This window comes from Echeneis naucrates, chromosome 14 (genome assembly GCF_900963305.1).
Source record: "Echeneis naucrates chromosome 14, fEcheNa1.1, whole genome shotgun sequence".
NCBI lineage: Eukaryota > Metazoa > Chordata > Actinopteri > Carangiformes > Echeneidae > Echeneis > Echeneis naucrates.
In genome coordinates, this window is record NC_042524.1 from 5,994,669 (window position 1) to 6,022,278 (window position 27,610).

The 27,610-nt window shown below is 40.0% G+C and overlaps 5 protein-coding genes and 2 non-coding genes across 12 annotated transcripts; all 7 read right to left on the reverse strand.

Annotated features, from left to right (window-relative positions):
- Positions 1-577: 577 nt before the first annotated feature.
- Positions 578-4,935, reverse strand: bicdl2l (bicaudal-D-related protein 2-like). Of its 2 annotated transcripts, none has more exons than XM_029519731.1 (6): positions 4,217-4,935; positions 3,497-3,616; positions 3,261-3,419; positions 2,631-2,710; positions 2,404-2,524; positions 578-1,838 (listed from the first exon to the last, which is right to left on the reverse strand). In XM_029519731.1, the coding sequence occupies exons 1-6, from the start codon at positions 4,748-4,750 to the stop codon at positions 1,482-1,484; spliced, it is 1,371 nt and encodes a 456-aa protein (XP_029375591.1). In that variant the 5' UTR covers positions 4,751-4,935; the 3' UTR covers positions 578-1,481. The 2 variants fall into 2 exon arrangements, with proteins under 2 accessions (XP_029375591.1, XP_029375592.1); XM_029519732.1 differs by having other exon boundaries at positions 586-1,838; positions 2,631-2,707; positions 4,217-4,934.
- A 2,294-nt stretch (positions 4,936-7,229) lies between these two features.
- Positions 7,230-10,161, reverse strand: sumf2 (sulfatase modifying factor 2). 2 transcript variants are annotated; one of them, XM_029519735.1, is made up of 9 exons: positions 9,965-10,161; positions 9,725-9,869; positions 9,522-9,636; positions 9,201-9,245; positions 8,940-9,090; positions 8,606-8,661; positions 8,022-8,106; positions 7,697-7,838; positions 7,230-7,602 (listed from the first exon to the last, which is right to left on the reverse strand). In XM_029519735.1, the coding sequence occupies exons 1-9, from the start codon at positions 10,017-10,019 to the stop codon at positions 7,500-7,502; spliced, it is 897 nt and encodes a 298-aa protein (XP_029375595.1). In that variant the 5' UTR covers positions 10,020-10,161; the 3' UTR covers positions 7,230-7,499. The 2 variants fall into 2 exon arrangements, with proteins under 2 accessions (XP_029375595.1, XP_029375594.1); XM_029519734.1 differs by having other exon boundaries at positions 9,725-9,872.
- Positions 10,162-10,962: 801 nt separating this feature from the next.
- On the reverse strand, positions 10,963-16,665 carry cct6a (chaperonin containing TCP1, subunit 6A (zeta 1)). Of its 2 annotated transcripts, XM_029519729.1 has the most exons (13): positions 16,439-16,664; positions 15,680-15,743; positions 14,800-14,934; positions 14,443-14,616; positions 14,193-14,296; positions 13,814-14,084; positions 13,191-13,273; positions 12,723-12,819; positions 12,476-12,623; positions 11,847-11,980; positions 11,605-11,707; positions 11,421-11,493; positions 10,963-11,345 (listed from the first exon to the last, which is right to left on the reverse strand). In XM_029519729.1, exons 1-13 carry the CDS (start codon positions 16,573-16,575, stop codon positions 11,273-11,275), a joined length of 1,596 nt encoding a protein of 531 aa, XP_029375589.1. In that variant the 5' UTR covers positions 16,576-16,664; the 3' UTR covers positions 10,963-11,272. The 2 variants fall into 2 exon arrangements, with proteins under 2 accessions (XP_029375589.1, XP_029375590.1); XM_029519730.1 differs by lacking the exon at positions 14,800-14,934 and having other exon boundaries at positions 16,439-16,665.
- Positions 12,092-12,228, reverse strand: LOC115054825 (small nucleolar RNA SNORA22). The gene has a single exon (XR_003841632.1). It is a non-coding gene; the product is annotated as a small nucleolar RNA SNORA22 (small nucleolar RNA).
- Positions 13,366-13,501, reverse strand: LOC115054832 (small nucleolar RNA SNORA22). Its single transcript, XR_003841639.1, has one exon. It is a non-coding gene; the product is annotated as a small nucleolar RNA SNORA22 (small nucleolar RNA).
- Positions 16,666-18,526: 1,861 nt separating the features above from the next.
- LOC115054692 (protein NipSnap homolog 2-like) lies at positions 18,527-25,268 on the reverse strand. The gene is made up of 10 exons (XM_029520018.1): positions 25,139-25,268; positions 23,746-23,873; positions 23,494-23,539; positions 23,263-23,357; positions 21,886-21,956; positions 21,018-21,158; positions 20,876-20,907; positions 20,130-20,224; positions 19,849-19,932; positions 18,527-19,436 (listed from the first exon to the last, which is right to left on the reverse strand). Exons 1-10 carry the CDS (start codon positions 25,228-25,230, stop codon positions 19,372-19,374), a joined length of 849 nt encoding a protein of 282 aa, XP_029375878.1. The 5' UTR covers positions 25,231-25,268; the 3' UTR covers positions 18,527-19,371.
- Positions 25,269-25,697: 429 nt separating this feature from the next.
- Positions 25,698-27,610, reverse strand: mrps17 (mitochondrial ribosomal protein S17). Of its 3 annotated transcripts, XM_029519891.1 has the most exons (4): positions 27,524-27,603; positions 27,053-27,085; positions 26,636-26,779; positions 25,698-26,203 (listed from the first exon to the last, which is right to left on the reverse strand). In XM_029519891.1, the coding sequence occupies exons 3-4, from the start codon at positions 26,756-26,758 to the stop codon at positions 25,880-25,882; spliced, it is 447 nt and encodes a 148-aa protein (XP_029375751.1). In that variant the 5' UTR covers positions 26,759-26,779; positions 27,053-27,085; positions 27,524-27,603; the 3' UTR covers positions 25,698-25,879. The 3 variants fall into 3 exon arrangements, with proteins under 3 accessions (XP_029375751.1, XP_029375750.1, XP_029375752.1); XM_029519890.1 differs by lacking the exon at positions 27,053-27,085 and having other exon boundaries at positions 27,524-27,610; XM_029519892.1 differs by lacking the exon at positions 27,524-27,603 and having other exon boundaries at positions 27,053-27,510.

Consider the following 27,610-nt stretch of genomic DNA (forward strand, 5'->3'; position numbering starts at 1 on the left):
TATAATCGTAATAGTGCGTCATTTCTGTTTTCATGGGTTTGAACAGTTCAGTTCAGAAGTGAAACTGCCATCTGTATGAATATGCAGGGTGTTGTAAATTTGTATGTGCCTCTTTTGTCGAGAGCTCCTTTTCCATTTATGTAAAAGTTAATTAAAAAAAAAAAAACACTAAAACATTTTATTCTACAATAACCAACAGGCTCTAGATTGGCAGCTGGGTTGCCAGTTCTGTATGAATTTTCTCACAAGAAAGCTTAACACATCATGAGGGTGTATCCCGTCATGACTCCAGATGTTTACTGCAGTGTTGTGTGTTTGTTTGACGTGACTATGGAAGTCTAAAAGGCTTTAAATTATCAGAATTAGAGAGAAACTCTCCTTATTTCTCTTTTTTTTTTTTTTTTTTTTTTTATTATTATAAAGCTCCAGCTAATGGAGAAGCACCCCTTTTTCCTCCCCTACGACAACTAGGATATGTCTTGCAGCACAATATTGATAGATTGTTTTTGGTTTTGTTTAGTTTTTTTTTGGGGGGGGGGGGCGCAGGGGGTCGACAATCGAATGCAGGTCCTATTTCAGCTTCTTTGGTGTTTCAATGGGATAAGAATATGTCAAAAGGGACGTCTATGTCAGCAATATGGAAAAGTGAATTTATTGAGAAACATTGAAAAGGGGTTTGGAGACTAATCATCTGTTGAGGATTGTATATTGTTTGTGTGAGCATGCCTTTTCTCGTGTCATCAGGTGTGACTTTGCTGTGTTATATGTCTGTTTGTTACCATGATGGTGGCGCATATTCAAAATAGTGGCAAATACATTTTAAATGTGTGCAAGATACTTATAGGAGTAAATATATTATTGAAAATGTACAAACTGATATTATAAAATTAAAATGGCAAAAATCTGCAACAAAGCTTCTTTTCTTTTTTTTTTTTTCTTTTTTTTTAATCTTGTAAATGCAACAAGCGAAATAAGCCATGAAGGACTCGGATGATTCAGAACATTATGTGCAAAACATTAAAAAGAAAAATACATGACTTGTTTGTAACTTGCTATATTTAGACATAATGTACGTAAGTCAAACAACGAATGTTCACAGGTTTCCTGCAGACACGTTTCAATTAATTGGAGCAATAATTCGGCTGCAATATTGCTCATTTCAGAAGTGTGGTGGCTGGAAGCTGGAACTTTGCTTAAAAACTCTACACTTTGTTCTCTTTGTGCTTTTCACTTGAGCTTTCACGTTTTCCACCAGTAGTGTCTTTATAAACACCTGCTCCGCCGTGCACACACACACACACTCCCCTCCAAAAAAAAGAACAGAAACTTTCCCACCCTTCAGCAGACAGATGGGAACTTAAGCTTCTAGGTTCAAACTGGCCATTTTGCAAAGTGAAGCTCATCCAGAGCAACCAAGTGACAACAACAGGCCCCACTTTTGACTGAAAGGAGGCTAAATTGTCAAACAGGTTATCCCAGGTTCAGTCAAGGGATACGACCTGGAAGCCCTTGTCGTCCCGGCCAAACTCGGGATCTTGCCCTGCTGCATCCTCTCCATTGCGACTGAACTTCCCCCCCCTCAGCTTGTCCCTCCAGGTGCGTTGGGTGTTAGGAGGCGTGCTGGGAGGTGGCGCAGAAGAAAATGCATTACTGGAGACGAAGATCTGGTTGGAGTTGGTCATGGGAAGGGTGGGTGCAGACAGAGGAAAATTGGACGGCCGCTGGTTGAGGGGCTTGTTTTTTCTCCTCAGGAGGCCCAGGCGGCTGGGTTTCTTCTGGTCCTGCTCCGCCTGATACTGACTCTGAATCTGCTGGTGCAGGACAAGTTGAAAGTCCTCCTGTGTAAACAAAGAGGATATCAGTACGCAGTGTTTGCATTCTCCTTTAGGGGGAAATAAGGTAGGTCAGAAAAAGGGGAGTGTAAGATGTTTTTCTTTCTCATCAAGGGAAGGTAGACTTGCATTAAAAAAAAAAACAAAAAAACTGAACTGTGATTGAATCCAGGGAGCAGGAAGCCGGGTATCACCAGATGGAACACCTAGGCCTGAGGCCAAGACACTGTGGTAGGTTACCAGCTGCCAAGAACCGTGTGCTCTGCATGTGCCGAACAAAGTATGTGTTCCTTTTAATTGTAATTACGGTTATGAGTGTGTCTCAGGGCGAAACATGTTCTCAGTCCTGAAAGCAACATCATGTGCATGACATTAATTAGGCATGTGCTTGTTTATGCGTGTGTGTTTTCTTATTTCTTCACTTCTCTGGCTGTTCAAACTTTCCCACCATCTCTAGTGTGCTCAGTGCGACGGCATCTTTTTTATCTGGGAGCTCAGTTCTGCCTTTCTCCAGAGGACACACCTTTTTCCTTTATATTTGTTAAAGATTAAACTGCTCTCAGGGTTTTACCTTCCAAGCCTCGAGTTCCAGCGACATCTCCAGACGTTTCTGCACGGCCTCCAGCAGCTGGTTGTTCAGTGTCATCATGTCCGTCTTGCTTCGCAGCAGCTCGTCCTCCATCGCCTTCTTCCTGCACAGCGGAACAGAAAGCGTGACACATTCCTCAAGTTCCTCAAGTCTTTTTCCCAACTTCCTTAAATCTTGACTCATCAGTTATTTTTTACGTGTGTGCTCACTTCTCTATGGCTTCATCTCTGTCCCGCAGCGCCTGCTGCAGAATAGCACTGTCCTCTGCTCCTTTTCCAGGTTTGAACTCCTCAGACGGAAAGGTACAGGAAGCCAATGGTTAAATGGATAAAACTTACTGACGTCACTTACTCACACTCTCACGTACATTTTCCTAAACTCCAAACATACAGAACATACCAGACAGACTTAGATCACGACGTCACCTGCAAACTTGTCAGACCACATAGCTTGGCTATAACACCAGAGTGGAGGAATGAGGGGTCGTATCCAGGTATTAATGAGGGTGGTACTTCATCAGGATGCTTTTTAAATGACTTATTATATTAGACTTCTTACATAAAACTCCCTCTCTCACTATATACATTTCCTGCTGTCCTTACCAGAGTATGTAAATGAATTTATAATAATTTTCTGGTTGAAAGAATCTTGAAGTGAGGCATCTACTTCTAAAAATCTGAGATCCAAATCTAATTTAATTGTGACCTTTGTCACCTGCCCTGTTCTTTATGAGCAAAGCAAACACTGCTCCGAGCACCATGCCCAATAAAACCATTTGAAACTAAGAGTGCAAGGAAACTGAGGAGCGTTGTTTGAGAGCATGTCGGTGTTTCCTTCACCTGTTTAGTGTGGCTGATGGCCAGTGTACGTGCCACAGTCTGCAGCTGGGCCAGGGCGTCGTCCAGGCAGTTTTCCCCCGCAGAGGGTTCTGGCATGCTGGACTGAGGCTCTGTCAGCGGGTGCAGCAGCCGCAGAACAGACAGGACTTCTTCTGTAACCTGGAGAATAAATAAAGAGGGTTAAATCATCGGGATCCTGCAGAGCTCAGTGCAGGGGCTCTGTGTATGACCTTTACCCTCTCTCTGTGCTGGCTCCAGCCTGGTCCATCCCTTCTCCCCTGTAGTTTGTCCACCTGGGCCTTGAGCTTGATGCTTCTCCTCCGAGATAGCTGCACTTCTTTTCGCACTTCGTTAAGCTGCACACAATAAACAGCCCATCAGTGCATTTTTTTTTTTTTTTGGCTTTCCAAAAGATTACACACCCGGAAATGGAGGAAAGGACTACCTCATGACATCTTACATAATATAAACAGAAACTGATCATCTAGATTGCTAGGTGAAACTCAAAGAAAGCACAAGAAATCCAGTCGTACCAGCTAAGGTGCTATTCTGCACACAAATACTGCAAATACGCACAAAATAAATACACAAACAAAGGCAGATCAAGCTCATTGACAGGTGAAAAGAGGTGCCAACTGTTTTTAACATTACAAAACAAATCATGTCATAATGAGGAGACAAAGCGTCCTGATGTATAAATAATCAGTTGGGTGATCAGGACATCGGGACATCACAACACTTCTGTATGCTGATAAAGTCTGAAGTGATCCTGTCAGCAGAAACCGTTTCTGTCCTGTATAACAGGTTTTATTGCTGTTTAGCAAGTCTGTTTTTAGAGGAACAGATTCAAACTGTACTGTAAAAACTTTTACTTTCCACTATTGTTATGAAATTCACACTCATCATGTCATAGACATCAGTCTCACACCCAGTTAGGACATAAACAGGCTGCCTACCGTTTCTGAGACATGTCCCAGTGTCCTGCGTCTGCTTAGGGGTCGGCCATTCTTTAGCAGATCTGGTAAAGTGCCATTAAGGTAGCTCCTCTGGAGGGAATCCTCTCCTTCACTGGCCAAGTGGCCCGACCTTGAGGAGTCTCTCATACCATCAGTGGTTAGTTCACCTTGACTGTCTTTCTCCTCAGATTTTATGGAGCCGCTGTCGTCCATTAGCTCCTCTTCACCCAGATCTTTTCTGCTCAGCTCAGGGATAAGGCATGACATGTCAAAGGACAGCAGATCAGCACAGTTTGGACCTTCTGGGCCATTACAGACCATATCCCTCTGTTCCCCGTCATCTTCAGATTCCTCTGGATCCTCCCGCTCTGGTTCTGCTGGGAGAATTGTTGGCCGGTAAGATGACGAGCTGCCCCTGAGCGAGCCAAGCTGTCTTTCCTCCACACGGTTAAGGGAGGAGTAGAGCTGTTCACTGGTGGTGACCCGAGGTCTCAGTTTCTCATTGAGGAGTGAGAAAGGCTGATTGTAATCCATGATCTTGGTAGAAGTCCCAGGCAGAAGAAGAGTCAATCAAATCACCTGCAGACACTTGAAGCTTTATAAAGATGGAAGAGGAGGCGGTTGACAGAAACACAAGAAGGACGGAGAATGACAATATGAATGTCTCCAAACTGGCTTTTCCTGAACGGCATGCGTCTTCACAGGGACGTGACATGACACGATGTGATGTCACTGCAGGCTCATGGGTTCATACGGTCTCTGGGTTTTCTTCCTCCTTTCAGTCGCTACACAAACACATGACGTGTTAACATACCAGAGCTGCACGGTAACAAAGGAGGGAGGGCATTTGATCTTTGAACATTTGGCAGGCTTGACATAGAATAGCTGACTATAACAGACAATTGTGTTGACAATTTGCCCAAACAAAATATATAACAAAGCAGGTGGACTTTCAGCACTGCAGGGTATAAAAATAACTTACAAAGTCACAGCCGCAGCAGCCGTCATCTATTTATTTTTGGAAATGAACTGCTTTGGGGAAAACACCAAATACAGTTTCCCCTCAGAGTTAGGTAGTTTTGATGACAGACATCCTACATATACCACAAGATGAGTCAGTGGCGCACACACACATCCTGCTTTGTAACTGATAATGTAACATGATTATGGGCAGTCAGATGGGACCTGATTTGAAGGATGCGGCCAAAGTACAACGTGACCGAACCTCAACCGCCCAGATATTTTACTTCTAATTTAACATTGCTTCCTGCTTGTGTCTTTCCATATAAGTGACACAATGTTCTGCCAGCTTCAGATTGTCAACTTAAGTCTACAATTGTTTGGGTTGAGTTTTCACTTGGCTGTACAAATGAGCTGTGATGGGACAGGTGACCTGTCCAGGGTGTTACCCCGCCCTCGTCCAGTGTAAGCTGGCACTGGCTGCAGCACCCCTGCGACCTGGAACAGATAAACTGTAGAAGATGAATGAATGTACACATCATTTGTTGCAATCTACTTCAACAAATGATTTTGTCTCAAGGCAGCAGGAACTGGTACACGATTATGGTGTACAGATATGTGATTTGTTTTCCATCTCATGTCTGCCTAAAAGTCATACACACGCTTTTTGTCCCGGAAACTAATTCAATTTGCATATACCCTTTTGTAGGAAGAAACAATTAGACACCAACCAAGTAGGTGGGCCACCACATTAAAGGTGGTTGTCGCTCTGTACTCAATTAGCATCTCAACTATTTTACATTTTATCCAAGTCCAACCTAATTAAGGTATGTGAGAAATGCTCCTTATTCTAGCACTTCAGTTCACGTGCTGCTCTTTTATTTCTCTCCACTGTAACCAACACGTGTCAAACAGTCAGTTAATTGTATGTTCAGCCTTCAAGATCCAGTGATTTCAGAGAATATCTTTGAACCAGTTTTGTTTTGTGTCCAAACAGCCTGGAGCAGGACAGATGCAGACAGATCTCCGCAAGTGTATCAACAAAATTTGTTCAAATAAACTGTAAACCAAGTTATTCTATATTACTCAGATAAAGAATTCGTTCTGCTGTTTTCTGATTCCATTCAAGCTTATATTTAATCATCTATTTAATTTCACAGATCAATCCTATTAAGTCTTTTTATATTGTCTTGTGTTTCTTTCATGTTTAAGGATTTATGTCATGTTGATAAAGACATTTTCTCATGTTTATCAAGTGAGCTTTTAAGGTTAGCTGTTAAATGTGTCTGAGGTTCCAAGAGGTGCTGAACTCCAAATACAAAGATTTTTTCCTAAAGGTCGCGTTTGCTAGTCTTTTAGCTCCAGGTTCAGACTATCAGACATTATTAGACTACATTTGTAGAGAAACTCTACATGGGTGCCAGACAAACTGTGGACCTGTGCAGGGAAAACAGGATGTTCAGATGCAGTGGAGGAAAGAGAACTGCAGGACTGATATGAATAGTTTCATATAACCTGGAACACTGTCCGAATGTTTTGCTGTCACAATAAACAGGCTGTCATATGAAATTGTGTGACAATAAAAAAACATTCTGTGCCACTGATAATTCTCACTCACCACTTGTGTCTGATCGTTGAGATAACTTCTTTAGGACATAAAGAATATTTGGCTTGACAGTTACTTTTTACTTCAAAACTGTTGAACCGTGCTGCTCAACAGTCTCAGACCCAACAACCACGCAGCAGGACACTTGTGATGAGAAAGTAAACAAACTGGGGAGCCTCTCACTAACACAATAAACCAATTTACACTCCAGTCACATAAAAGTCCCAACAAAGACAAGATCCCAGGATGTGGAAGAAAGGACACCAGTGTTGACATCACTCGCTGTCTTAATCTTTCCGCTCAGTCAATGAAGTTATTGTGTCCTCGGTAATCCCTGTTAAATAGTCCACAAAGGATTTTCAGTTTTTTGACAAAAAACTAAGAATCTGCTTCATTTTTTTGTTGTTATTATTATTTATTCATTAGTGTGTATGCGTGTTTGTGTTTTTTACTTATCAAATTCATAAAAAAAAAAGAAAAAAGTAAGTTCTCCACAGGAGAAATACAATTTGTTCCAACATTTGTGCCTTCCAGTTTCAACCATCATTCATCAATCACTAATATCAATCATGATTATTTCATTGGTCCCCTGTTCCTTTCTGATCCTTATTAATAATAGTCCATCCATTAATATCACCTGACTGAAATTGCCACCAGGGTGAAATGATCATTTCTGTTGTTGATATTCTTGTTCGTCTGTAAATATCCAGTTTGTTGCTAAAACTCTGTTTTGTTTTTTTCCTTCCCTTGTTTGTGTCCAGTGTTGGCAGCACACCTGAATCCCAGGTTATCAGAGGCAGAGTCAGGAGTGTTGCCCATTCTGCAGGACACACAATCATAACCGTCAGTCAGGACTGCTGTAAAATTGATCTGTGGAGTCAGAGAAGTCTGTTTTTTTTAGTTGCTTTACCAACCTGGTTGTGACTCGAGCCTTATGATTGGCTGAACCATCTACCGTGTCGATCCAGGAGGCGCCACGCAGCACATACATTGGCTGTGTTCCAGGAAAAGGCGTGGATGTCCATTCCCACGTGTTTCCCATCATGTCATAGAGCCCTGCAGGAAGAACCAAGACTGTTCCTTTAATATTAAAAAGCTGATGAAAAACATGTCTTTTTAGTACAGAGAGTGCATAACGCTGGAACAAAGGATCAGACGTTACAGAAGCATATTCAACCCAAAGATAGTCTGAGGTACTAACAGATGTAATGGTACAGTATCTACTCAGTGGTCACTTACCATAGCTGTTCTGAGGAGGAAATGCCGTGACTGGAGAGGTTCCATGGAATCCATCCTCTGCGGTGTCTCTGTCTGGAAATGATCCCTACAACACACAGAAAAACCTATTTATTGATGGCTAGTGGCTAAATTGAATACTTCTGAATGAATTCCAAAATCTAATTGGCACACTATAAATAAAATACAACAAGGTGAAAGCTGAAAGAAAGTTTGCTAATTAACTATCAAACCTAAACTGTGGTTATTCTCTGTGTTGCAGAGATGTCACTGCTCTGTGAGAATCATTAACCCTGTCCAGTCCTGCTGCAAAGCCAAATGGTGTTTGCTCCTCGCTGAAGGCCTGCTGTTCACATCATTAGTCTTTATGTTTTCTTTGCTGACGCCTGTAGTGTCAGGCAGAGAGGCAAAAAAGACTTAACAGAAGCTGGGAATGAAACGCTGCAGATCATACTTTCCACAGACATGGGTGCAAAACTATCAGTGTTTCTTAAATAAAAATTCAGTACTGGTCTGGTGACAGCATCGTATTAGGACTCCATACAGTGCTAATGCTAATGCTACATGGACAACTACAGTAGACTGACCTGCCACAGGTTAGTTCTGTTGGGCTGGAACTTATTTCCCCATGGATACGTCCGACCTGAAATCCAAGACGCAGATATGAGACACAAAGACAATTAGTCAGCTAATAATCATGAAAAAGAGTTTCTCATCATCTTTGATTCATGAAGACACCTCTCGTGTCTTTTCTGCATATCCTACTAACTAAAATTGTACTTCTTTGCAATTCAGAGGAGTGACAAATACATGTAAGCCAACACAAGCAGTCAAAATAGTTCAAAACTGAATTGAAAATGGTTCGAGACGTCTGGACTCCAATGTGTATTCTAAGGTTTGAGGGTCAAACAGTGAGTGTACCTTGCAGCCCACCACGTGCTGCCCATTCCCATTCCTCTTCTGTGGGCAGCCTCTTGCCCTTCCACTGGCAGAAAGCCTGAGCATCGTTCCAGCTCACCTGGACCACTGGGAAGTCCAGGTGCTCCCGGATGCCCGAACCCGGTCCTGCAGGCTGGACAGCAGAGCGTTGAAATGTGAACGCCGGTGATGTTGCGAGAACGAAGGATTACAGAAGAGGATGGAAAAATATGGAAATCCAAAAGGCACAAGATAAAACCTTACCTGTCTCCAAAAAACCCGCTCTACAGGCAACCACCAGGGAGCAGACTGGGGGGGAAACAATGGGTTAAGTGAGGGTTATCTGCAATGCCGGGCTTTTGATAGTTTTGGACAATATGGGAGGTTGATTTTATTATGTGATGTAACCCACTTAAATTAAATGTAAAGGCTTGACATTTTAATATAGTATAAAATTTAATATGCTGTATTCAAGTGTCAGAAGTCAGTTAAAATAAATGCATTCTGTTTGGTATATGAGTGACTACTGTGTATTTTTCCAGCCTTACTCTTTTATTACAACAAATAACATAAACATCCTTATACCTCAATTTTCTGTGTGACTTTGCGCTTCAGCTCCTCGGACACAAAGTCTTGAAACACAAAGCTCCAGCCAAAAGTCTCAGCTTCAGTTTTGTACTTCTGCGCCCTCACAAAGTCTCTGTGGAGAACGAGAGTGAAGCCAGTGGGCTTTAACTCTTTACCCACCATGTACATCCACCTAGCTGAGGGCTGCTGAGGTTTGTTACCTGAAATCAGCATTGGTGACGGGATATTTGTCCATTTTGAAGGGGTCCAGTGTCACCTCCTTGGTGTGGGACTCTCCATCTCTACCATCAGCTGCTCTGGTTCCCATCAACATCTTCCCTCCGGGTATATTCAACATCTCATCTGCTGCTGGAATCAGAAAAAGGTCGTCCAGATCATGTTGATTTATAGTTGTACATAGTTTCGTTGTGTTCAGAAATGAAATGGGACTGAGGTCTTACCTGCTACTGCCAGTAAAAACACGGCAGAAATCCAGGCCACGATTATTACTTTCATTTTTTCTTTACAAAACTGTTTGACATAACGCACTTAGATATAAATATATGATGGATGCAGTTTGGTATATTTTTTACTCATAACAGTTGCAGACTTGGCTACAGGACCCGCAAACTTCAATTTAAGGCGTAGGAGCAGTCGGACGCTTTACACGGTGGCAACGGAGGAAGGTGTAACGACAATCAGGTTCCGTGTCAACTGATAAAAGGTTCCGCTTTTTTCCTCTAAAAGTGCAATACAGGAATATGAAGTTTAACTGTGTTAAAAAAGATTAACTGTGTTTCTAGACGTGAAGGATCACTTAAATATGTGCTACTTTATGCCCACAGGATACTCCACAGTATACAAAAATTTTAATTTGTGAAAATCTCTATCAGGTAATATTAGCCACCTGGTGTGATGTCTTTAATCACTTTTATACACTATTGGAAAACCGTGATTTAAGTAAACAAGAGCACTGGAGTAAAATTTTGTACGAAACATAAAGTGGAGTGGTGACTTATTCAGAAGATTAAAAAAAAAAGTTTTAAAACAAAACAAACAAAAGTAAAATGACACAGGACCAAATTCTTTTGTGTTCAGTCTGCAAATCATATGACACCTGGTGGAGACCAGGTAAAGACCAACATCCTGATCTAATCAAAGGTACATTCAATAATTTGTACTGCATATTCTAGTTTTAAGTTAGCATCTATATTCAAGCTACAACTCAAAATGTTCGATGGAGTAAAAACGTTACTTTTCTTTGAAATGTATTTCAAAAAGTTGAAAACTGAAAAACTCATGCCAAAAAGACTGCACTTCTGTAAATGTACTTGTTTTATATAAATCATTTGAGTGTTAGTATTTCAGCGTAGATGCAGTTCATAACATACATACATGCTTTCTTCCATTTAATGTATTTTTGATCCATTCACTCTTTATAGTAAAACAACCAACCAACTAGGAGCCAAGAAAACCTTTAATGGGAAGAAACAAAACTGGGTGGCAGAGGTCAGTGCTTTTAACAAAATCTCATAAATAAACCAATCAGAGAGAGACGTTGACAAATCCATGGAAAAAAAAAAAAGCTGTGACAACCATAACAATGGTTTCTGTTGGACGTTGGGATGTATGCCGTGATGATTTCGGGCAGCTGTCCATCAGACCGGGATGCTTCAGTGTGCCAAGAGAGGGAACATGTTGACTGAACCATCGAGGTAAACAACTATCCCTGTCAGTATGATAAGAGCTGCAGCTCCTTCACTTGACCTTTAACCTTTGAGAGAAGACATTCCGGCCCGCATGATCTCATCCACCAGCAAAATGTTGCTGGCGATCACCGTACTGCAAAGAAGAGATGATGAGTACCAGAATAAACACAAAATAAAACATTGTTAAAAAATAAAATATAAATCTCACCATGAATGGAGAAGCTGTTTCTTGACACTGTAATTGTCCCATACACCTGCATCTCCTGCCACCATGGGTTCCCCTGAGAGAGGGAAAAAATAAAACTGATATTTTTTAAAAGGTTGTGTTTAAGGGGGGGGGGGTATGTGATGTATTTCAGGTTTTGAAACTGTTAACGTTGTGAAGTTCTGACCTGTGCTGAGATCAACTCCAACGAGCTGACCAGACTCTTTGTACTCTGTCTGCAGCTTCAGCACAGTCTCCTGTGGGTCATAACCTGAGTTCTGGGCCAACACCTACAAAGGAAGGCAAACGACTGAAATAAGCAGAGCTTTTATGATACAGTTTTGTGTAGGAGGACCAGAAATTGGTATTACTTTCAGCAGAACAACAGAGAAGCAAGTATAAGGCAAAGAGAAGACAAAAACCGCTTGCCTTCGGGATGACGAGGAGAGCATCTGCAAAAGCTTGGACTCCCAGCTGGGCCCTGCCTTTCACATTAGGTTTGTGTTTTACCAGAGCATCTGCCACAGCCACCTCAAATGCACCTGCTCCCGACACCACACTACCTGAAGAGACAGATAAAAGGGGATACTCAAAACGCAAGTCTGACTCATCTCAGCACAGCAAGTGCAGTGGCTTTAAACCAAAGAGAATTGCTGATTTTAGGAACAAGGGGAGTTTGTTCTGATCAACTGAATACATGTAGGAGAGACTGAAATTCTCCTAATGCAGAGGAAAAGATCAGAATCAATGTAGCACAGACATAGGAGACCAGGGAGTGTCATTTTGACATCCTTGGGTGTTCTCTGTGCAAAAGAAACCAACTGGATTTTACAAAAAGTGGTGAGGATGAATTTATTTTTATTTCAGATGTTAGTTCCATGATAAGTAGAATAAAGAGAAATGACTAGACGTATTTGCCCCATGAGCAAAGCTTGGTTGAATTAAGCTAAAGAACACGACTAATCCCTGAAAATGCTTTGCACAAGAAAGCTAACGTCTCTTTTCTTAATTACATTAAATTTATAGACTAGTAAGCTTTGAGTTTATTCATGTCTTACCATCTTCTATGGCGTTCTTGACCGCCCGCAGACCATCTCTTACAGCATCTTTGATCTGTGTGAGGGTGTGTTTGTTGGGTCCCTTCACCAGCAGGGTAACTGAGCGAGGGTTCCCACATTTTTCGATGAATGTGTACTTTTCCTCTCCCTGTAGAAAGGAATGTGGACAATCAACATGTTAAACATAAAATAGGTTTAAAAAAAGAAGAAGAAGGAAAGAGACACTAAGAGAGCAAGACATACTGACCAGTGTATGTTCATAAACCAACCCAGCATGTCCCAAACACTCAGGAGTCAGGTCCTCAACTGAATTCATTGCAATGCCACCGCAAGCTAGGGTGAGCCTGTACAGGGAACAAATCAATTTGAATATAAAATGGCATGACATCGTGGAAAAATGTAATTCTCCTTCATTAGTGCAGTGGAAGGTCTGTGGTTTATGAAAATAGAACCAATAAGGTAGAAGTAACGTGAGGTGCAATGGCTGTGATCAGATTACCAACAGTGTTTGACTCGCCACAGCCGATTGAAAAACCAGCATGCCAGTAACATCTCTAGTTATTCACGGGCCTTATAAGTTATACACACAATATTTATTTTTCTTTCGATACAAGGCTGTGGACACAACTTTTAAATAAGCAATTATAATACAATATTTCCATTACAGAGAAAACCTTGTTTTCAATTATAATTCTGGGGGGGGGGGGGGTCTTACCTCTCCATGTTCCTCCTCTTTGCCCTGCGCAGGGCTACAATGCCTTCCTTGGCGAGGGCATCCAGGGAGAACGGATCAATACCCTACACAAGAGATATGACGTTAAACTTATTCCCAGAATGATTAATTCAACAACTAATTCACTTGTCTTCTAATGTCAGTTTCAGTGGCGAGAGATTATTCTGATCCGCTGAATACATGTAGGAGAGGAATGCGCTCTCCCAATGCAGAGGTACAGATCAGATTGATATAGCACAGATAGAAAAGACCAGGGTGAGCCACATAAGCAACCTTGGGTGTTCACTGTGCATTTTGTAGGACTAATCATTAAATGCTCAGTTTAGATTATGTGTAAATTACCTTTCTTTTTTTTTTTAAAGCAGCATGTAAATTATGTACTCAGTTATGAAACTTAAAGAGCTAAAATTTACTCCGATTTCTGTTGGACATGAAGGTAATTTGAGGAATTCACCCCCCCACCCAAATAAATGAATAAATATAATAATAATTTTGCAGTACCTCGCTGTGACCTCTAGAATGCACTGTTTTATTTTATTAATTTGTGAATAAGTTAAAATAGTTTAAGTGTTAAAACACAACATTACATTTATTCTGAAACGTACCTTCTGGTTGATGACGACAAAACCCTTATCATCATTGGGACATACTTTGTTCTTCAGGGCAATGATCTTCTGCACACGATCCTCAATAAACTTCCTTTCTGCAGCCACAAGCTTCTCCCTCTCTCCTGCGCTCTTGTAGAAGAAGCCAGAGTTGACTTCTGTCTTTTCATACTCCAAAGACACGTTGCATGTCAGCACATAGGCATCCTCCACTCTCTTCTTCATGTCTGGATGTCGGGCACCGTGATCCAACACCAAACCTCTGATCAGCCTGAGAAAGATAAACTAGTCTTACATGTCTGAGACCCCTGCAAACTCCTGTATCACTACCAATGAAAGGATAAATTCCCTCATGCTTTAAGTCTTTCTTAAAACTCACTGTGTATCGCAGTCAGTCTTATGCTTCATCTCCATAATTTCCACCATGTACAGGTCAATGGGTTCATTGGGTTTTGCAATAGCCAGCACAGCATCTACTACAGCCTGCAGACAGACAAACAGGTTGCCATGACACCAAAACAACAATTACATAAAGTAGTGACCAACTTAGTGCAGTAGGTCCCTTAAAAATAGGACGTCTCCAAACTGCCTAACTCTTTCATGTTGAGCTGAATTTCTTTGCATGTTACCTCAGTGAGCAGATCTGCCAGCTCTGCATGGACCTTGGTTCTGAGGGAAGTGCGTGCAACATTGATGAGTGTTTCTCTGTCCATTTCCCGAGTCACCTTCAACTCCTCCAGAACAGCTAAGGCTTTCTCTTTTGCTGCCTCAAAGCCTTCAGCAATGATTCTTGGATGAAGACCCTGCAAACACAAATCGAAGGGAATTGCATAAGGAAGTTGCAAATTGTGCATATTGACATGGACTTCTGTCACATCAGCCTCCCTGTGTTTCTAAAATGGGCTCATGAACAGTACTGGTGCACTTTCTGGGTGGATAACCAGGCAGCCCTATGACATTAGAGGTATCAAAGCCATCCATGTTACCTCTGACACGTAGAGGTCAGCCTGCTTTAGCAGTTCGCCAATGATGAGGACATTAGAGGTTGTTCCGTCTCCTGTGATGTCGTCCTGTGCCGTGGCAACCTTCGCAATGAGTGATGCAGTTGGGTGCTGAATTTGCTGTAGACAGGAAGAAATAGATCAGTCAATTAAATCAAAAATAACAGAAAAAGGATTTTTATAATAAAAGAACAAGCTTTGTGCATGTTTTCCAACACCTGCTACAAAACTTGGCATTTCAGTGTAGTATCAATTCATCAAGATTAAAATCCAAAGCAAACCCATCCAAGTATGTAAAGCAAGTCGAATGTCAGCGTTCAGACACACATCAGTCAGCACCAAAACAACTATGCAAGTCTTTCCCCCCCCCCCCCCCCGAGTCCAATGAAGCAGTTACATAATCATTCATCCAACTAATTGTTCATTTGACAGGAATGCATTAGCGTGTAACAATTAATTAAAACTGCACTATTGCCAAGTGTATATGCAAATCAATGGAGAAACGTCATTCATAAGAGGGGAAATGTCACAAAAGACCACAAATCAAGCATAGTGGTTGCAAAGAGATGCCCTGAGCTACAAATCACATTATCCACAAATCATTTCATCGATAAAAGGCTGAGCAACCCCCCCCCCCGCCCCCCAAAAAAAAAAAAAAAATTGTCGTTTTATAATAAACTAAAATCTTGACTCAAAGCACCATATCCAACATTAATGACAATTTTTTATTATGTGGTAATAAGTTACTCGGGCTTAGAGGGGTCGCCACACGTTTAAAGGGTGTGGTCACCACATAACAATGAAGGCAGTGGCATGAAAACAGCTGATTTTTGCAGAGTAATTTCATAGCAGAGCACTTCTTTACCATCTCGTGTAGCAAGACGTTGCCATCTTTGGTCAGCTTGATGTCTCCAGCTCCGGACACCAGCCTGTGGAGCAAACAGAGGGACGAGAGTTACAGCAAACTGTGCTGAGCTTCACTGCAGACTGCTGTCATACTGATGGTTAACGTTGGGTCAGAGGAGTTTTCAGACACGCCTTGTGCATAAATGACCGTGTTAGCTATTATAAACAGGATGGCTGTTAGCTCTCGTCTGATTTAACTTCCGACAATAATCCACCGGGTCTTAGGCAGTAATTAATATTAAATTGGGTCAACAAACACACATTGTTTATTATTTTTTATTATTTTTGTAGCAGTTATGCCTGAAATAAAGATTGTTACTGCTCAGTAATCACCCACCAACCAGCTAGCCGAGTCCCAAACTAAAAGCCCAATAGGATGGGTTTAGCGTTAGCATCGTGTGCTAACCGGTTCAGGCTAGCATGCTAGCTGTGCTGTCCAAGCGGATCCTGACGATGACTGGGCAGGGCAGCGTGCCCCGGGAAACCCGTCCTCTGCTCAGCAAAGGGAGGCCCCGGAGAGCCGAAGCGGTGTTAATTGCGATTTCGCCTTTATGGTGCAGGATGCCACGGCAGTAAAGGGGAGGAAGGATCATAATTCGGACGCACGTATGTTCGGGCGGCGACAGAGCGACTACATGTTACCGGTGAGTGAAGCTAACGTTAGCGGCTAACGCGTTAGCAGAGTCCTCGTGCTGCACAAAGGGCTTCGCTCACTCACATCTTCATGGTCCCCTTCGGTCCCAGGTTACTTCTCAGCACATCCTGGAGCCCCCGGGCGGCACTGATGTTCACCGCCAGCGCGGCCTGGGCTCTGGCCACCTCCGCTTTCGGGTTCAGAGCTTTCACAGCAGCCATGGCGAAGCAGCACAGCCCGCGAAGTAAAAAGTTCAGAGGAGACCGCACCGCTCGGTTCAGACGGCCGCGAGAGAGGAAGCAGCTTCCAGAAGGCTCCGGCACGTGCTCCGCTGCTGCCTTTACGGACCCGCTCTGGGGTCCGACTTTTCCGCATTCATTTTGTCAAACTCACATTTTACATTAACTGTGTGTGATTGGCAAACTTTTTTTGTGTTGTTTAGTTATTATAGTTTGGAACAGACAACTCTTAAACAGAAATTTGTTTAAGACATAATTCTGAACAACATCAGATGTGAACAACTGTAATGCATATATTTTATAAATTGCAATGGTTTACTCTTTTTAAAATGAAACATTCATCTCTGATGGCCGTGTAATTGAAAGTCAATCAGCCTCTTTAGAAACAACAAAAGAGAGATACTCCCATATAGTGACAAGGTTTAGATTGTGTGACGGAGTTTTAGGGCCACTAAGTGGCAAAAAAAACTTTCCTAAGGAAAAAAAAATGAAAGAAATGTATATTGTATCAGAGTAACGACAGAATTATCATTCTTTTTAAACCTTTTTAATCTGAAGAAACTCAGAGCACCGGCAGCCTTCTCGGCCACCGTCACATCTGCACATTATTTTATGTCCTGATCCTGATGTTGATGATGATGATGACTGAGAATGGAATATCTCCTTACTTTACACTGAAATGCACTTATTTCATATCTCATATCTCTGAAACAAATTACAAGAATTACTTAGTATTTTTTTTTTACTTTTATCGTGTAAATGGTTTTTGCTGTTGTTATGGATATTCAGACTTTATTATTTTAAGTACATTATAATGATATCAGTGAATTAAGAAATGGTGTGCTCAGATTTCCGACGTCTTTTGAAGGCATCATCAGTTACACCCCGGACAGGCGCTGATTGGCCAGGTGACGTCACAAGTCTGCTCTGGAAACGTTGCTCCTCGGATGTCGAGTCTGTTTTTAACAAGAAGTTATTTTGGCGCAGAAAATCATTGCTACCATAAAGAGTTGTCACTATTCAAGGTTTACGCTTCTTGGTTTGTTTACTGGTTATGTTAATTTTGCAAAATAACCAGTTGTATGAAGTCAGTATGAAGACTGTATTACTGTCTAGATACTTTATTTTTAAATAATTTAGAAGGTACAAGTTAAGAGGGGGCCTGTGTCAGACTAAATTGTGGTTTGACATTAATAAAGCTGTCAGAGGCAGATACAAATGAGCATCTTGTTTAAAAAAAAGGCATGCATTAATAAATTGTCAAAAATATTGTCAATTAATTTGATATAAACTCACATTGCAGTCTAATGAGTAATGTGTAACACAGTCTCCACTTCATATCTGTTATTTTACACAAAATATGAATAAGCACAAAAACCCTTAGACTTCTGTTACTGTATTTTCATCAGAAGTTTAATTCAATATGTACAACTAATCTTATTAAAGCACTGCATTTCACATGTAACACACAGATATTACTGCTCTCCTGTCAACCGGTTTGTCATCATATGATAGAGAACATCCCACATCATTTACAGATACAGCACTGACCATATCTCTGGCTTGGTCACAAAGCCCACTATATATATATATATATATATATATATCTGTGATCTGACCATTAAAAATAAACATTAATCTCGGCACACAATCACCCGCTTGGCATTCATTTGTTGCTTGAAATATGGATAGGGAAAACAAGCCTGTGCCTAGATGTTTATACTGTTGATACAGACTAGTTTGGCTGAAATCCAAAACATTTTCTACTAATTTCAATCACCTCCCCCTCTCCACAGCTGGAGTGTTGTGAAAAATAAAGTTAGGAAATAATCTAAAGATGTGATCAGTTAAACAGAGTAGACACAAACCCCAACAAGTGGACACCAGTACAGTCTCCTGTTCTGACCAGTCCAACACTTTTCATCCACACAGCTTTAACTCTGACATTATTGGCGTACAAAATAATCCAAAGCAATGTAAACAAAGTGTTTTGTTTTTTTTTTGTGGACGAACAATCCTTGGCGAACTTTTACTAAATTTAAAGCTAGAGTCTGACTGAGGCTGTATGACACAAGTCGTTATCTCTGCCAATCATCTACACTGTCAATTATAGAACACCGATTTGTAAACAAGTCACTCCTCTTTGTAAAAATGACAATCCACTATCATGTTTGAAGAAGTGCATTCAATTCTTGGATATATGGGTGCAGTGTTCTTGTTGTGAGATACTGGAGGCAGTTACTTACTTTGCTTGATTTTGTAGTACAATAGGGCTTAGAAGTCATGCTGAGTTTTCTTGTGAAACACATTTCTATGAAAGACCTCAAGACATTATCAGCCCCTGTGACCAGCACTAGAACTGCTAAATGTTTGAATCATCTCTCTTTCTGGTACCTCAAAACTCAAACACTGAAGTCTTTTTTTTAAAGATCATTTCATTAAGCATTTTCAAAACTGACTCTTTATAAATGATTGAGACAGTGAAGAGGAGTGCGCCAAATGACATTATGCCCAGATACAGTGCATTTAGGGATCAGTAACGCAATAAGTGTTGTAACAGTTCTGTTGATAATCAATTTAACTAATCAGAAATAAGACAGTCTAGGCCTTGACAGAAACAAAGTGGAGAAAAGAAACCCAAAGAAGAAGTAGAAACCAAAACGTATTGATGTTATGCCGACAATCCCTGGCAGTGCACAATTTGATGTTTGGTTACTCTCACTACAGATCAGTGTGATAGTTGCAGTGGCTGTTGAGAGGTTCTCCTTGTGACTGTGGTTACTTTGTGGGCGAACTCTTCATGGGAATCATTATTCTGGACTCCATGTGCTGAATAAGTGGGACTGTGGGATGAAGAAACAACACTGTGATCAAAAGGTTTCTCGGTCATAGTGTAACTTCCAGAACACAAATCATTTAATTCCGATACTTCTGCCACAACCAAAGACTGTATTTAAAAATGACCATCAGGGGACGACTGTCAATAATTTATTCATACATCCTGGATTGTATAATAAATATATACATACATAATAAATCTCAACATGTTTAAATTTAAATTAAATACAATATGCTCACTTTTGTTAATATAGACAACATTTTATAAAATTATGTTTAGTTCATGTCCTCACTATAATAATAAAAATAACAATAATAATAATAATAATAACAACAATAACAATAATAATAATAATAATTCCACTCATAGGTTGGTTGGTTAACATCACTCAGTTTTGACAGAAAGGTTAAGGTTACCTGTGTAATAAACAACTTCATCCCACCCTTCACGCTGCCAGGCTGCATTTCTGATGTCTTCTCTGGACTGAAGGTCTTTGTAAGCTTAAAAGAAAACAAACAAACAAAAAAATTTATTAATTGATGTTAATTTATATGGATTTATATGGAACATTTTTTGAAAGGTTGTGCTTGGTGGGAAAAAAATGGAGAGAGAAGTGAAAATCAAATGGCAAGTAAATTGTACACACATTTTATATTTTTAAAGATTATTGGCAATACAAACTGGAAACACTGCTCACCCCATAGATGATGAACTTGGTACAGGCTTCCTATCTGTGAGAAAAAGCCTCCAACTGCTTCATGGTTCTGCTGACGAATCTCTATAGCACGGGCCCTGAAGAGCAACAACAGTTGTGTTACAAGAGAGAAGAGCAAATGTTACAGTTTGTTATTGAAAGGTTGCAATGATTAAAATCATTGATGTGAAGTTTTTAAGTCCAAGTCGCTACATTCACAGATATCAAAAAAAAAATATTTATGATTAGAACATGTTACTGTTATAACCTCAGAATTATTTGAATCCTATTACTTTCATTTTTATTACACTTACATGCGAATATTTTCTTATTACGGTAATTATTTCATAATAATTAGATTTTCAGATATTAAATCCAGCAGTTAATTTTGAAAGAGGTTAATTATGCTTGAGATTTATAAATGGTATGCAATATATTTAGTCTGGAGGGAGTCATGCATAGTTTTTTGTATCCAGTAAGTAACATTAACTCATATTCACCTGCTAGAGTCTGTAAGGCCTATATATAGATATATATATCTATATATATATATAGATATATATATATATCTTTTAAAGTAGTAACATTTTGAAATCATATATAATTTTAGTGCTACCAGTCCTAGAAAGAGAGAGAGCGTTCAAAATTTCTCAGATTAACTTTCCATATGACTCCAAATAGCTTACTTTCTGACTAACATGTACCAAAGAAACTTAAAAAGGAGAAAGATTTAAAAAGATAAATCTTACCAGTAATTTCCCCACTCGATCATTGTCCCTGGCTGAGATAGGGAAGAGAGGGGAAATGTGGAAAGTGTCAGAACCATCAAAGAGCATATTCAGTCATAATACGGAGAAGCGGGTTCATGTTTTATGTAAGAATCTGAGTTACCCTGAGTTGGTATGATCGGAGCTCATAGATGTTGGGTCCTGAACGAGGGACAGGTTCGTTCCAGAAACTGAACTCCAGCAGCAACTGGTTCCTACGAGACAGCAGCATCTTCCCCCTCTCTTTCCTGTAGTCCGTGAACTCCTACAGAAACGACAAACAGCAGTAAAACATTAACCCCGCTCTATAATAATAATAAAAAAAAAAAAAAAAACTCTGGTCAGACTCAGTTAGTACTCAAGACCAACACGCAAACGTCACCTTGGGGAAGATATTGTGTTCAGCTTTGTTGGAGCACAAACAAATAAATTATTTTATAAGTTTGTAAAGAATGTCGGTTACTATGGGGACTATACAAATTGAAACTAAAAATCTGAATATTTTGCAAAGCAGTTTACCTCACTAATCTTGCTATTTGTGATTCATAATAACATTCTTTTGAATAATTTGTGCTAACGTATGCAAGACACCTGATATAGTTTGTATCTCGGATTTACAAATATTGTACTTGTTTTTCCTTTGTCTTTTAAAAATTATATACTCAAGTCTGTTTTGGTGAAATGTTAATCCATCTGACTTCAACAGAACTCTAATCCTGGAGATTGAACACAATAATACAATATGTCCTTTGTTTGACTGGGCCAACTGCATTCACATTACATACAGCATACAACAGAGTTGCTGTAAATTATTTTTGTTTTGTACCAAATTTACAATCATGCCAAACAGCTGAAAACTCACAGATGAAGAAAACAGGCAAACAGGAACTAGGAAATGCTGGTAGGATCTACTTTAATGGGTGCACTGCTAGAAGAGGTGGCCTTCGGGCCTCCATCTTCCAGTTAACTGAACTAATCCAAGCACCCGTTACCTTATTCTGCCTGAGTTTGTTCATGACTTCGGTGAGAGCTGGGTATCCTCCCCGATATCTCCACAGGTGAACTAGAATAGAAGGAGCAGAAGAGCCAAAAATAATGCAGCTCTCAAATATACCCTGATGTGTCTGTTTTTCTTTCTTTTGTGATAACAATTGTAGTTGGATTCTTTTCTATTGAGAGCCAGTATGATGAATTCCAGAATATGAACCGTGAATCTCTGTTTGGTTTTTATAAGGACATCACATCATGTGATCTCCTGAGGATGCTGAGGATAAAAAAAAAAAAAATTGCTGCTTTAATATCTTCACATATAACAATTGATGAAACTGAAATGAGAATGTGGAAATGTTACTTTCGTTATATATTAAACATCTACTCTGATATAACAGAGTAGATGTTATACCCCCCCCCAGAGCAGACTAACAATAATATGCTAAATTCAGTAATCAAGGCACAAAATCCACTGAATGAAGCAATCGGTTATTTGACAGTTAAATGATATCTAGCTATATCTAGATGTTTGTAGCTATAGATATGAACTATGTCTAATACAAGATTACACGTAAACAAATACAAAGAACATAGGACCTCATGTTGTGCACATATTATCTTTATGCTGGCCTTTAGATTATCTTAATTGAGGTTACTGTGCTGTAACATTAGAAGATTACATCTGAGGAATGACAAATGTCAACATACAAAGAAAATGGACAGCAGCCAGGAAAGCTGCAGTACAGCCTGAGGCTAAAATTAACTGCAAAAAAAAGGTGTCAAAGTGCAGGTTTGTGTCACTGAGGAAAAGAGAAATGGAAATACTCTCATAGAAATAATGTCATAATTCAGAAGTCCTCTAAATCTCACTGTGTGAGCCAGCAGCAGCAAACGACTGTATGCTTGGCATATGGTAGTGCATTATCAAAAATATGATGCAATTCTAAGAGTGACTGATTCCTGTAAAAATTTCAATACAGTCAGGCTTTAATGCCATTAAATAACTGATTATCAGTTCATGTATTTTTTTCAACAATCAATTGATGCTTTCTTTCATAAAATATAAGAAAACTGAAAAATGTTCATCACAGGTTGGTTCCCATGCACCTCGAAATTTCTGGTTTTCACTTTAAAGTTCAGTATCCACTTTTATTAATGTAAAAGACACAAATCTTCAAGTTTGAGATGAAATGTCCATGACCCCCCCAGAAAAACCATCTATCACAGTCATTCTTCTGTTGATCAACAGCTTTAGCAGTCATGTCTTTGTACATTTTTCATTTACACTGCCTGATTCAGAGGGCTATCAGTCAGTTCACCAGGAGATTAGTCACTTGAATGTATTTAAAAGTGTAACCACTTGAGACACATGGTCTTACCGGCCTGATCCTGGTCTCCATACCATGTGTTCCAGGTGCCCACAAGCTCACAAGGGTATTCAGGGTCAGCATGAATGGAAGGCAAAACGTCCTCACTGACAATACAAACATAACACACACAACTGTGTAAAAATGCTAAATATAGATACAATTTTAATTTAATTAATACATTTTTCCAAAAGACTGATCAGACAACTGAATGACGTTAGCTAAGGAAGAGGGTCTTCTTACCAGAGTTCATTGTAAGCATCAAGGCATTCAGGCTTGACATTGTGGACTGTAAAAAACCCCAAAACAAAACATGAATACAAATCTATATTTATGTTGACAAAACCATCACCTAAAATATTTCATTTTAGATTAGCCTCACCGGAAATGTGTTTTATTTTTTTAATCCATTTAAAAAAACAAAAAACAAACTTGGAACAACACAATCAACATCTTTTTGTTAAGCATACCACCATGGCTCTAAATAATACATACACTGTATTTTGTACAGATTGTTGTCTTCTTTCTTGGCGAGCAGATGAGAGTGAGCATCTTTTCTTGGGTCGACTTTTCTGACAAACAGAGACTTGAACCAACTATCTTCACGAAACCCTGCGAGGCTCCTGTGGTGGAGCAAAACACAAAAGTTGGATGCAAAATAATTTGTTTGCCACACAACAAATAGAAGTGGGCCAAGAAATTACAGTCCTAGAGAACAGACCGCACACAAAAATTGCTGACTGTTTTCTATTACTGTAGATGACTGGCACCACATTACATTTCTTAGCTGCTGTCTGATTACAGTCAGGCCTCCATCAATAGCATTTTCTGACTGGTGGGAGCAGAACAAACAACCTGATATCTGTCACAACTGAATTCACAAGCAAATTGAAAATATCTGTACTTCTTAAAGCATATGGTAGGTTGCAATGAGTGACTACTCTTCTCCACCCTTCTTGACTGTAGAGCTAGATTCTGCATTGCAGTCTTTTCAAGTTTGTGAATGTGTCAGCCTGGAAGTAACAAGACAGTTCAAATGTGTAAAACATGCAAAACAAGCCCTTCTGAAGTAAATGGAAAATACACACATTGGCAGTGCAGACTCGTGAGTGATCTCTGCAAAACAACACATGTAAAAAATTAAACACATGTGTGTTGACTATTCAAACCCAATAACTGCAAAGAAATGCAGGGAGGCAATAATCTGTCCGCACTGAGGATAAACTGGGGATCAGTCCACATAGACGGCCGAGCAGCCTTCCCTCATGAAAGTGTTTAGTCTGTAACAAAGTTAAAGTGCCAGCAAGCCTCCATGAAGGAGTCTTGTTTGCCACGGAGCAGGAATTTGAAAGTCTGCCAGCAGATCTGATCACAACTATTACTTGCATTCAAATCTGTGACAGACAAGCATTTACAGAAACATCACATCTCTTCATTTGCACATGTTTGCACATTATAGTTTAGCTTAGTTTGGGACACAGACCTGCTGCAGAGACGGACTGTGACGCTCACTAATCCAAACACGAAGCGCTGAGCATTTTGACCTTGAAGTTAAATTCAGTTTGAGACATAAACAGAAACTCAGTTGTGATTTTGAGTCATTTCTGCACACAGCAAAAACAACTTTTAACTCTTCTGACGAAAGCACGAAGCACCCAGTCGTGTTTACAAACCCCACGATGGTTCCCAACTTTACAAATCTGTGAAGAAATAATTAGCATTAGCGGAAATCTAGCAACTTTGCAGCTAACTGCGCTGCGGCGTTAGCGTTAGCTTAGCTAGCTAGCATACCGGACTGTGTCATTGGTGCCGACTCCGGCCGAAGCAAACGCGTTTTGTGCAACAATTCTTCATCTTCGCTGACAAAGTGACTTTGCAAAAGTCTAACCTTACGACAACAGTGACCTGTCCGTTCCCCTGGAAGACATTTTTCGTGTGTTTCAGGCCGTTGCCGACTCTTTGAAGGACTCTGGTCGCCATCTTTTCCCTGAAAGGTTGGACTGGTCCCGCAGCGGGGTGACGTTACCTCCGGACCGGACCGGACCTGGACCCGGGAATCAGCTTTCTTCTTCTGCTTTTCATTCATTTGACTTTCAGTTTTCAGGCTTTAAAGTAATTATTTAACTGCATTAAAATGTCTATTTTCAAAATTACATGTAACTAATACAAACCTCAAAATAACACATTGGCTCAGCTGCTATTTCCATACAAACATAATCTACTGGAAAAATTTATTTAATAAAGATTTCCTGAATAATCTCCGCCTTTAGCCTGATATTTAATAAAAGTCTTTTGCAGATGTGCAAAAGTTGATGATTTGTGGAATACATCTATGAACCCTCTACTGATGAAAAGCGTTCATATTTTTTATGACTTCATGATTTCAAAACTCGTCTTTTGAAAGCAGGACTCTGCACCTTGCATGCATGTTTGTTGATAACACCATTTGTTCTCAATGTCAATTTATTGTATGTTCTTCATAAATGTACCAGGAATTCAAACTGTCCGAGCAGGGAAGCAACGAAATTGCGTTCATACATATTATGTGAAAAAAAAAAAAAAAACTAGAATTGGTTTATAAATTCATATTTACATGAACAGTTTAAGCTGACATGAACAGAGTTTTGTGTCATGGAGCTGGGGTTTGGGCTGGGGAGGAGTCCGCTCCACTGGAGGCAGCAGTGATGTTGAGATCTTGCAGTTTTTCTGTCAATGTTGTTTCCTTCTCCAGACTGAGTGGAAGGTCAGTCAGGGGCTCCACAAACTCAGTTCCCGCAACGCTCTTTCCTGTCAGCGGGTCGACCACCCGGCCGACTTTATACACTATTTCAGCCAGTTCATGCTTGACGTGTTTGGACCTGGGCTCAGGTAGAGCCTTGAGAAGCACGGTGTCTCCTACAGTGCACTGTTGCAAAGCATCGTGGGCAAAGTAAGTCTTCCTCTTGTTGTAGTACTAAGAGAAAGGAAAGAGAACAGACTTTTAAAACTATATTCCGTACACAGCATGTAATGTCATGCTGCATTTATAAACAGGTATTGAATTAATGCTTAGCTTTAAATTTTAAAGACTGACATTATTAGGAAAAGAAAATATGTTCTTGGCCATTTGTGACACTGAGGTGATTAGTGCAAGTACTTATCATTCATTTAATAACGACAAATGCACAAGTTGCTGCATTCCAAAGTAACATTTTATAAAATTTATATCTTATACGTGTACTGCTTTACACCACCACTGATTCACTGAAATGTTTGTAGGATATCTTACCCACATTTATTAAACTAGGCGGGGAAAAAAAATATTACGTCAGCAATACAACCACAATGTTACCAGCATCCATTGTTAGCCTCCATCTGGTATGTACAAGCAGTTTTAAAACCTCACCTTGAGCAGGTAAGGGTCCAGCACCAGCCTCGTGACTCTCACTTTAGCAGTTTTGTACATCTTGGTGCCTATGACTCTGCCGATAATCCATTTGGCATGAACTGATGCCTGCTTGACCGACATTCTGGAAAGTAGTAATGAAACCTGTGGCACAGACCAAGAAAAGTTTACATTTTGTGTTCAAACGGAACATTTTCACATCACAATACCCACACAAACCGACAAATATTCAGATCTTTTAGCAGAAGAACCAACACCATACAGTAGAAGTCTGAATGACCTGCATTCTTAGATAATCTCAAATAAAAGTGTTGTCAGGTTGATACTCTTTGAAGAATCAAAAAGAAAAGTCCAAAATGACAAATAATGAATGAATTATAAACCTTATAGCACTACTACAGTATGTGTAGCATTTACCTCCAAAGGGACACCAGATGAAACTGAGGGGCCCTGACGTGATCAGTGGGAGAAGAAATTAGTCGTGACAGATGAACAGTTTACAGGTGTGGTACTTGAGCTCAGTATACAGTATTATATCATTTACAACTTCAGTTTTCGTCTGTTTACTTCTGTTTTATTCAGCAAAAGTACTGCGTTACTTTCCAACGCTGCCTCCATCCGCCTGCACTAAAATTCACATATTTGAATCAATTATTATATTATCGTAGCCAACACGATAATATAATAATTGATTCAAATATGTGAATTACAGTATTTCTACATTGACAACATCCAAATTTCACGTTATATGTTAGAGGATGAGAAAAACAGCAGCGACTTTTAGGCTCAAACCTTTTTTTTTTATTATTATTTGAGAAACACGTTGAGTCACAAGCAGCAGTTTCAGCACAGATTATCGGCGAAGGCAGGAGTGAAAAATAAACTCACCAACACTGTCACAAGGAAAACACTTTAAAAGGTCAAAAATTCTTCAGAGACGAAGATCCTCCATGCTGCTGAGAGCGGCTTCTCTTG